At 37.7% G+C, this 11,229-nt stretch overlaps 1 protein-coding gene across 42 annotated transcripts in view; it reads right to left on the bottom strand.

Moving 5' to 3' along the window:
* VPS8 (VPS8 subunit of CORVET complex) overlaps positions 1 to 11,229 on the bottom strand; it is a 388,385-nt gene that overhangs the window by 191,560 nt on the left and 185,596 nt on the right. For all 42 annotated transcript variants that reach the window (XR_013413738.1, XR_013413737.1, XR_013413739.1 and 39 more), the window contains 5 exons: positions 10,915 to 11,068; positions 10,752 to 10,811; positions 9,103 to 9,210; positions 4,560 to 4,640; positions 1,622 to 1,792 (listed from right to left, as the gene is read on the bottom strand). Coding sequence is in view for 19 of the 42 variants with exons in the window: in XM_077991934.1 (XP_077848060.1) it covers positions 1,622 to 1,792; positions 4,560 to 4,640; positions 9,103 to 9,210; positions 10,752 to 10,811; positions 10,915 to 11,068 (574 nt within the window). In the remaining 23 variants the exon portion in view is untranslated. The remainder of the gene's footprint in view (positions 1 to 1,621; positions 1,793 to 4,559; positions 4,641 to 9,102; positions 9,211 to 10,751; positions 10,812 to 10,914; positions 11,069 to 11,229) is intronic.

The following is an 11,229-nucleotide window of genomic DNA, read 5'->3' as shown; positions in this document are numbered from 1 at the left end:
GTTTGATCCTTTCTGGTCTTACTTTTAAGATGTGTTAGCTGGGACCAGTGCGCCATTTATTCTAGTCCTAATGAGGCAAGACGACTCTGAGGTCTCTACCCACTGTCCTGTGAATCATGAAGCTTTCCATTCTGGCTGGTGTAACAAGCACTGTTTCCAGCCCTGTGTAAGCACTAGATACGGTTCCCTCTAAACCTTTCAAATGGCTCTTTCCTGGTCCTTGGGCAGCTTCCTTGTATGCATTTGCTGATTAGGAGTCTGATGAACACTCAAGGGGGACTCTTTCATAGTGCTCTTTTCTCCAGTACTCTCTCTTGCAAACTCAACCCAATTTTGTCTTCCTGCAATCTCAGCTGTGTCTTCTCAACTCATGGAGTCTTCTAGGCTCCAATTGGGTTCCTCCACAGCCCAGATGCCCTCTGGAGGCTGGAAGCTAGGACAATCACAGAGTTCACAGCATTTGTTCCCCATTTTGTGAGAGATTGCTGTCCATCATTACAGATGTCCAGTGTCTTAAGAACTGCTGTTTACTTTTCTTCTTCTTCTTCCCTCCCCCTTCCCCTCCCCCTCCCCCTCCCTTCTCCTTCACCTTCTTCGGTTATTTCAAGCAGGAGAGTAAATCTAATTCCCCACAACTCTATCTTGGCTAAAAGTACAATTTCAAAGTCCACTGGTATTTTTAATACCATTCAAACACAAGAAAATAAAGTATGGAACAGTAATTATTATTATCACTTAGTGAATTATATTGCACTATCATTTCTTATTCTGACTTTTCTTGGTTTTTAAAGTGGGAGGCTGGAAGACCCTTTCATATATATTTTACGCTCTGAAGTTTTAATATGAGGGAGATTTGAGCAAAGCCTACACATCATGCTATAGTCACTCATTAAATATTACCATCATTACTATTTTTTTCAAAAAATGATCCAAGGAAGTCTCACGATGGTCTAAATTTCCTACTTAAAGATTTGTGGTTTAGGAACATGAGATCACAATTCAAGTTGATTGAACTATAAACTATCTGTGGAAATTGCTTAAGGCCATTATTGTAGTTGCTTAACGATACAATAAAATTAATGCTAAGGCCATAACTCTGTTGTGTCCTCCTTCTCTCTAGGCTCCTGCATCTCATCTATTACCTATTTCTAGAGTATCTTCTTTCTCTTGAAGCCATCTTTGCTTTTTAATACCCACAGCAACCATACCTGTTCAAGCCTTTACCATTATCACTCAAATATTTCCAAAGCCTCATAGGGTACCTGTCTGTAGTTACTTATCCCTTAAATCTATCAGGCTTATTACTGCCAAATTAAGCTTTCTAAAAATATTTTGACTTTACAGTTTTTCTCACAAATTTTCCATACTTCATTATTTTAGTATAAAAATTAAAACTGGTATTAAGTAAGTAACATTTCTGAATAGAAGGGAACAAAAATTACTGTTTTAGCTTGTATTCTTAAAAACTTACAAGCACATTCACACCCACTTCAACCTAGTGGCTTTTAAATAAACACCTCAAGACAGAAAAAGGTAACTCCTCAGAGTTCCTATTTCTAAAACAAATACAACAAAATACCAAGTTTATCAAAGCAATACCAAGATAAGTGATTATCCTTACCAGTGCCTGGCTAACATTTCCTCCAGTGGCTAGCGATTTGAAATGGCTGCTATTATAGACCAGCTGAACTTCTGAGATCTCCACTGTCTCCAATTCCTCTTGTGTTTGCCGATCAATCACATGCAACTTCTCTACGCTGTCTAAGAGCACAACTGTGCGTGAATTTATCCACTGTAATTCAAGCACACAACAAAACAAAAGAGAGACCACACCCACATCATCATTTGGGTCAAGAAGAAAGCTTGGCTCCTCGACTAAATTACATTGAGGACTTTATCCATTTAACAATTAACATGGCAACACAATCAAAGCAAGAATTACTCAGTGACAGGCCAGAGAACAGTAGCTACAATATACTACTAACTTTTGAAAATGTTAAAATGACACTTGCACAGTGTAAAAGAAGACTAAAAGCTGTAGGTGGATTAGAGCATATCGTTTTTTATAAAAGATTTTTAAAAGCAACTGGCACAAATGACTTCAGTATCATGACAAACTCTGCATTTCTAGTTTTTATGATACTGCTAAAACAAAAGAACAAAGTAAAGCCCATAAACCTAGCTGGTCAAAGGACAATTGTCAGCACTGAAGCAATACATATTTTAAAATAGAAGCTATTTTAAAAATCTACTTCCTTCAAAATCTCTCTTAAATTACGAGAGTCCTTTGTTCTATTTCTCTGTATCTCCCAAATTTTCTTTAATAAGTACTATTATAATTTTAAAAGTACTAACAATAATAACTTTAAAAATCTTCTGAAGGATGCCATTTTAACAAATTTCTTGGGTTATGTATAAAATCAGATTTCTTATTTTCAAATTTTTTTTTGGCAATCCCAATCCTTTCCCAAGAAATAAATCTTAAAATCTGCTCAATCAGAATTCAGAAGTAGCCAGAACAAAGTGCTTCCTCTGCCCTTTATGTCTCTGGTATTCACACTGGTGTATTTGTATGCTCTATTCTATGTCATCAGATATTATTTACATAATGTCCAACTAAAGATAACCAAGTTGAAAATGCTAAAAAATATACTCTATTACTGTATATTAGCCACCCTAAGGGAAGAGTTTGTTCCCCTCTCCTCCTCTAAAAAATCTCTTTCAGAAAACAGGGAGTTTGATATGCAAATATTTTACAGAAAGCTCTTATAAGGTGCTCTCTTAATTATTTTATTTAGAAAAACAAAGTATTTTCTAGGAAAAATCACATTATTTAGCCTTATACAACCTTAATCAGTGCTAGTTCTTAGGTACTCTCACAGGTCACCTGGTTAAAAGAAAACGAGAGAATGGCAGAAAAAAAAGGAACCTCAGTAAGTTTTGTAATTATTCCTGAGATTAGACCCGCAGAGTTGCGAGTGTTGACACTGTTGTAAATAAGCCTTTTAAGGGTAATTTAGAAAACAGTGCAGTTAATGGTCACATACACTCGTGCAGATTTTTAAAGTACTGTATCTCAAACATCTTAAACAGAAGTGATGATGATAAATTCTGAAAAACTGTATGACATGATTCAACAAGACAATTCTGGTGATGACAACACTGATGTCTTTTAAGAGTCTGAACAAAATTATTTCATAAAATGTGTATGGAAGAAAGAATTATTTCTAAACAACTGTGAGTTAAAAATGTAATGTACAACTAAATCAATAAATTATGTAAAGAAAAGATCTATTTCATCTATATTCTAAAAAATTACATGTTATCAAGTTGAGGAAAAATCTCTTTTTCAGTCTTTTTATTAGAAAAATGAGGAATTGCCTTACATTTAGGGTTGCCTATATTCATGCATCTACAGAATGTTTTACCGGACACCAGACATGGATGTGCTAAAATGTATTAATGATGGGAACCCAGAAATATTATAATTACTTTGTTCTCAAAATTAACAAACTATTTGAGAGAGAAAAAATAAAATTTGATACAAAAAGAAATCTCTCTCTTTTTAAACCAAGAAGTGGCCGGGCGTGGTGGCTCACGCCTGTAATCCCAGCACTTTGGAAGGCCGAGGCGGGCAGATCACGAGGTCAGGAGATCAAGACCATCCTGATTAACACGGTGAAATCCCGTCTCTACTAAAAATACAAAAAATTAGCCAGGTGTGGTGGTGGGGGCGCCTGTAGTCCCAGCTACTCAGGAGGCTGAGGCAGGAGAATCGCTTGAACCCAGGAGGCAGAGCTTGCAGTGAGCTGAGATCACACCACTGCACTCCAGCTTGGGCTATAGAGCAAGACTCCATCTCAGAAAAAAAAAAAAAAAAAAAAAAAAAAAAAAAAAAAACAAGAAGTCACTCAGGATTGAGATGCATGGTAGAAAGAGAACTCTGCAAAGTTTTCAGCCACAAGAAAAAAAGAGGCTGCATGAGCTGCTGAACCAATTTAAGACAAAGCTCAAAAATACAAAAAATGTTTTACAGAGAAAGCAGGGCAATGATCCTCAAAAAACTCACCTAAATTCTTCTGAAGCCAAACTCCCCTTTGAGCTAAACGAGACACTACATTTCTAATCCTGCCTGTGTTCAGCAGGACATAGGTTGAAAAGCAATAATTTATGGCATCACACCACATTCAGACTTTATTCAATATAACCAGGACTTCCTTTCTGTGTGTGTGTGTATATGTATGTATGTATATATATATACACACTTTTTTTTTTTAAGAGACAGAGTCTCACTATGTTGCCCAGGCTAGAGTGCAGTGACTAGTCACAGGAGCGATCACTGAGCACTACAGCCTTGAACTCCTGGGCTTAAGCTATCCCACACCTCAGCCTCCCAAGTAGCTGGAACTACAGGCACGAGCCTGGGTGCCTGACTGTCCATATTTTATATGATCTTAAAGGTAATAATTCTTGGCAGAAATCCTGGTAGCTTTAATATATCATAGGTTCAGAACAATTACATGAACTAAATGGGGATATTTAATTTGAATAATACTCACAGTAAAGTTGATGAGGTCATAGTATAGGTGAAGATGCTTTTGCTTAGTAACATGTATTGCTCCAGATTCGTCTCTCTTTACCTGATGATGAAATAAAAACAACCTAAAAACCAACTACTGTTTGAGGGACTTTTTTAGATATTTAATTATACTCCACCTAGAATATCACATTTACCCGTTATCCCATTCACTGTAGATAAGCCAAAAGTGCTGATAATTAAATAAATTATTATGAAAGTAGAAAAAAAATTATTTGTTCCATTATTTACACCAAAATGCAGGGCATATCTGGAAGTGGTCTAGTTGTCAGTATTGACAAATGCTGTGACATAGTTTTCACTCTGTTATAATTCAGAACAACCTAACTTTATCACATCAATGACTATAATTAAAATACAAAAAGGGCCGGGCGAGGTGGCTCACACCTGTAATCCCAGCACTTTGGGAGGCCGAGGTGGGCGGATCATGAGGTCAGGAGATCGAGACCATCCTGGCTAACACAGTGAAACCCCGTCTCTACCGAAAATACAAAAAACTAGCCAGGCGTGTGGTGGGCACCTGTAATCCCAGCTGCTCGGGAGGCTGAGGTAGGAGAATGGCGTGAACCCAGGAGGCGGAGCTTGCAGTGAGCTGAGATAGCGCCACTGCACTCCAGCCTGGGCAACAGAGCGTCTCAAAAAAAAAAAAAAATACAAAAAGGAATGGTGACACGGTGTGAGGAAGTCAAAAGTCCATTCAAGAAAAAAAGATGCTGCAGTGATGTGAGCCAGACTTCTCTGAACTATGATACTATTATGAGAGGACCTCAAAAAGTTCATGGAAAATGCATACAATGAAAAAACTATGCATGGATCTCAAAAATTGTTTGCACCAAAATAAACTCGTACTAACTTACTATAACATGTCTGAAAAGGATCTAGTTTGAGGCATTAAGAAGGAAAGACACCAGTTTGAAAAGAGCCCCAAAGAGCAACATAAATTCTGCTAAAATTGTATCAAACTTATGGTGAAGCTTCAGTGGAAGAATGGTAAAATCACTGATGCTTAATAAAAGTTTATGGGAACAATGCCCCCAGAGAAAGCAGCAGTTTACAAATGGGTAACTCGTTTTAAGAAGGAACAAGATGATGCTGAAGGTGAAGCCTGCAATTGCAGACCATACCCATCAATTAGCGAGGAAAAATATTCATCTTGTTCATGCCCTAATTGAAAGAGATCAATGATTAACAGCAGAAACAACAGCCAAAACCATAGACATTTCAACTGGTTTAGCTTGCACTATTCTGACTGAAAAATTAAAGCTGAGCAAAGTTTCTACTTGACGGGTGCCAAAACAGTTGTGCCCAGGTCAGCTGCAGACAAGAGCAAAGCTTTTAACGGGAATTTTAAACATGTGGAATCAAGATCCTGAAGCATTTCTCTGAAAAACTGTAACAGGAGATAAAACATGGTTTTACCAGTGTGGTCCTGAAGAAAAAGCACAAGCAAAGCAAAGGCTATGAAGAGGCAGAAGTGGTCCAGCCAAAGCAAAAGCAGACCAGGCAAGAGTAAAGGTCATGGCAACAAGTTTTTGGGATGCTCAAGGCATTTTGCTTGTTGATTTTCTGGAGGGCCAAAGAACAATAACATCTGCTTATTAAGAGTGTGTTTTGAGAAAGTTAGCCAAAGCTCTGGCAGATAAAAGCCCAGAAAAGCTTCACCAGACAGCCCTCCACCACAACCATGTTCCTGCTCACTGCTCTCATCAAACAACGCCAATTCTGAGAGCATTTCGATCCACCATACAGTACTGATTTGGCTCCTTTGACTTCTGTCTCCTAATCTAGAAAAAGTCTATAAAGGGCACCCATTTTTCTTTAGTTAATAATGTGAAAAAGACTGCATTGACATGATTAAATTCCCAAGACCTTCAGTTCTTTAGGGATGGACTACATGGCTGGTATTAGCACTTTAAAAAGTATCTTGAACAAGATGAAGCTTATATTGAGAAATAAAATTTATTTTTATTTTTTAACTCCATTTTTCCACAAACTTTTTGAAGTTCCCTTGTGTAATTCTAACATCCCAAAATTTCCCAAAAGGACCTTGAGTGTCAATCTTTTATTTATTCGTATCTATAAATACACTCTATATCCTCAGTCATCCTTCTCCCCTTCTGCTCCAAGGTAACAGAACACTGAAGAAACATAAAGCACAAGATGCGCCTGACCACCTGAAATTCATGGCATTCAATTCAACCTGGGCTTTCTTGTACAGTCCCCATAGTAGTATAATAGATGTCTTTCCCTTTAAGTCACAATTCTCTTTGTCTTCTGGCCCCATCACTTACAGTGGTGACCTCACCTGATGTTTTAACAGAAATCTGAGACCACTTAACATGGGCCCTTCATGTGCACCCACCTTCATTTCACTAAATCACTTCTTCCTTAAGAAAGGATCCTGTGGTAAAATGAACATGGGATCTAGAGCCATATGTCTAATTCTAAGTTCCACTATTATACCCATGTGACCAAGGGCAGTCACCTACTCTTTCTCAGTTTCCTGAGAATATATGGTCCACAGACGCTAAAATGTTTACTGTGTGGCCCTTTACACAAAAAGTTTGCTGACCCCTCATCTAGATTAATAATGATTGGCCTAGACTGGTAATGGAGTCATCACAGGTTCCTAAGTAATTAAAGTCATAAAGATGTGATTAAAGTGACATTTTAGGAAGATCAGTCTAGAAGTAGCAAAAAGCATACATACAGAAGGCAGGAGAAAAATTAAAGGTTTTTCTCAATAAGGCAGGTGTAAGGTGTTTAGACAAAGATGGTTAGTTGCAGTGAGAGTTAAGGGATGACACCTTTCAAGGAAAAATAAGTCTTATCATCATATTGGATCTAGAGACTGAAGGATATGAATGAAACATCCCACTTCTGACTTTGCATTTTAGAATCAAGAAACATTTGAAAAGAGACTGATTGGGGAGAAAATGATGAAGGAATATTTCAATGTTTTGAGCTGAAACTGAAGGCGGGACTCTCAAATGTTGTATTGGGGATGTTCTAATAAAACTTTATTTATAAAAACAGATGGCTGGCCAGATTTGGCCCACAGGCCACAGTTTGCCAACCCCTACTCTCAATCTACCCCATATATTCAATTATATTTTCCACTACAACCTTCTCTTTGTCATTAATTCTATAAACATTTATTGACTATTTACAATATAAAGCACTGTCCTAGCGGCTGGAAATATAACAGTAAAGATGGTCTCTAGATTTATGGAGCTTTCTGTCTAGTGGCGAAGAAAAACATTAGACAAATAATTTAAAAAGTGCTGAATGTGGCCAAGCACAGTGGCTCACACTTGTAATCCCAATATTTGGGAGGCTGAGGTGGGAGGATCACTTGAGGCCAGGAGTTAGAGAGTCAGCCTGGGCCTCAGTTGGAGACCCACAATACCTCGCCCCTCTTTTGTTTTTGGTTTTTTTTTAAGTGCTGAGTATTATCAAAAGATGTATATAACTAACTTAGTTCAGAGGTCAGGGAAGGCCATGTTAATCATGAGCTGGGAGACAATGGAAGATAGCACAGAACTTTTCTGGCAGAGGCAACAGTATATGTAAAAGGCACTGAGGCCAGAGACTAGTTAGGAAGCTACGGCAGAATCCAGGCTAGACACGTACATGATTTAGACTAAGGAAAGAGCAATGGGGGAGACAAAAAAGGAGAAATTCAAGAGATTTTTGGAGGTAGAGTCAATAGGGCTTGATGATAGGGCACATATGAAGAAAGAAAGGTAACTGAAAAGTAACTCCTAAGTTTCTGGCTGGAGGAAGTAGGTAGACAGTAGTGAACTTGCTTCACTGAGCTAGGAAACCCAAAAGATTATTAATACAAAGGCACATTCTTGCCTCTGTGACTTCAGTTCATCTCATTTCCAACAATATGCATACCCAGCCTTCCTGCAGTAGTTGCAGTATATCCTTCATAAAGCCATTAATACCCTCTCTAGTCCATACTAATCACTTTGTACTCTGAATTTGTATCAGCTTGATTTTCATCACATAGTTCAATCCTTAAACCATTTTCTGTAGTAATAATGAACATACTGATTTTGCTTTTCAAACAAGATTATAAGCTGTGTGAAAGATGAAATTACGTTGTATACTTCCTTCCTTCCATTGCTACTTGTGCCCATCACAGTGTAGAGGACACAACAGGTGCTCAATGATACTTGCTCTCTAATACACACATATGTAGTTACACATACATTAACACATATTCACATTCATACCTTTATACATTTACATACACCATTAATTATTTGTCAAAGAAATGGAGCTGAGAAATAAACCATGAGAGGTTATGGAGCTGAGAGTGATCACCTTTTTCCCATGCTAATCATTAAAGCCTCAGATAAAAATAAAATAGGTTGCACTCTCTCCAAAGACTTATGATAGTAACACAAATTTCTTTGACACATTATTAAATTATTGATGAATAAAAAAAACTACAAGAGGCTTTCTAATGGATGTAGCATCATATTAGGACTTACCAATAGAAAATGAACGACATCTCCTCTGCAGAAGGCAAGCATGGGATTCACATAATTTTGCACTGCTACAAAGTGCCAGGCCAGCAGTGGCACACTGGAAGGATCCATCTAAGTAGGGAGATGGAAAAAAAACATCATCACAGTTGATAAACAAGGGGACAAAGAGAAAACTGTGGTTAAAAACAGCATCTGACTAGTGTTCCTTGATAAACTTTCTCCAATTTCTCAGTAAAGCAAGAACTAACTGGGAAGTGTCACGAGGGAACTTTCTGGGTTCATGGTAATGTTCTACACCTTGATAGGAATTTGAGTTACAAAAGTGTTAAGCATTTGTCAAAGTTCAGCAAATGTACACTCAAGATCTGTGCACTTCTTTGTATGTAGATTCTACACCTAAGGAAAAACCTAAAGAAGTATTAAACTCTAGCTAATAATATGTATGCTAAATATTTAGGGGAAAGAATACTGGTTTCTGAAATTTCCTTTGAAATACATAAAAAATATAATTTGATAAGTGGACAGAGGGATGGGTATATGGACAGATATGTAATAAAGGGCAGTAAATGTTATATATAGAATTTAGATGGTAGCTATACAAGTATTCAACGTAAAATTCTTTCAATTTTGTTTGAAAATGTTTATAATAAAATGTTGGAAAAAAACCAATAAAAATATTTTAAAAAAGCAAACACATACTACCATGAAAAAAAATCTGAATTTGCCAATGAAGCTAATCTAACAAATGTTAATGGCCATCTAAGCCAGTTTTGCCATCTGAAAGGATAGACCTGCTTCCCCTAGGGCCCAGAGACACACAGGGTACCAACAGGAAAACAAAAGTGAGTTCCTTCACCATAGGGGATGCTTTCTGCACCAGCCAGAGTTCTGTACCACCAATCTCCATCCCATCCTATCAATACCTCTCCTCATATATACATTGGAAGATCACAACTCTGAAAATAACCAAGAAGAAAAGAAAGGGAAAACTGGTATATAAATAACACACGCCAGGAAGTATCATCCTCCAAAGTAAAATACCAGAGGCAGAAGCCAGGGACAGCACATGTAGTAGCAATCTACAGCACATATGACAGTAGGGTCTACTCTATCCACAGTTCAGTGCCAAAGCTGCAGACAGTGAGTATAAGCCTGTCTCAGCACCGCAGCCATGTAAAAATAAGTATCTTTTAAACACTGAAAATCAAGGCTTGGACTCAATAAATCAACTTATCCTTCAACTTTAAATCTGGTAAGGGAATTTTATTGCCCTCAGAAGGACACTGAATGAAGTAGGAAATTCCAATGCATGAAGTTAGGTGTGACCACAGAGTGCCAGGACAGCAATATACAGAGACTGTCAAGTTGAGGTTAAGAACAAAAGCCAACTGTATGCTGTATATGAGAGAAAAGCTTAAAGCGATAAATGTAGAAAAGTACAAGATCTCATGATCCCTAGGACACTGTGCTGGTCATCAGCTTATAATGCCTTGATCACCTTAAGGCAAGTCCAGCTAGTGATCTCTGGAGCACTGACTTTCATCCTGTCTAGTTTTCTGACAATCTCATAGAATTCGCCCTTTGCAAGTCATCTCTCTCAACCTCCTGACATGGTCCTTCCTTTGGCCAATAAGATGGAGGGACTTACTCACCCGGCCATAGGGAAAAGTCATCCATACTTTCAAGGATGGTTTCAATCCAATGACCAGTATCTTTAAGAGAAAAATATGTTTTCAATATTGACCTTGTAATTTTCAAATATTTGGTATTCAAAGTTTCTAAAAGTTCTGAGTTTTAACTTCTAAATGCACTTACTTTTGTTAGGGATGCCATGGCCAATAATGAAAACTGTGTGATGGGATGATCTTTCAACTCAGGCTTAGAATGCAGAGGCTCAATACAGCAGACTTCACCCTTGGAACCACTGAACAGACATCTAGATTCACAGGTTCTCACTCCCATCACTCTCCTGAAAATGTAATTAGAAAATTCAGAATCAATTTAGCAATGATTCAAGGCACTACTATCTCTTGCTTGGCCTACTTTAATAGCCTCCTACCTCCTATTCTTAACCCCCAACAATCCAAGCTCCACAGGACTGCAGCATGATCTTTTTATTATACAAGTCAG

The sequence above is a fragment of the Macaca mulatta genome, chromosome 2 (genome assembly GCF_049350105.2).
Source record: "Macaca mulatta isolate MMU2019108-1 chromosome 2, T2T-MMU8v2.0, whole genome shotgun sequence".
In the NCBI taxonomy this organism is placed as follows: Eukaryota; Metazoa; Chordata; class Mammalia; order Primates; family Cercopithecidae; genus Macaca; species Macaca mulatta.
The sequence above is the reverse complement of the archived record's forward strand: the minus strand, read 5'-3'. Positions and strand labels throughout refer to the sequence as shown.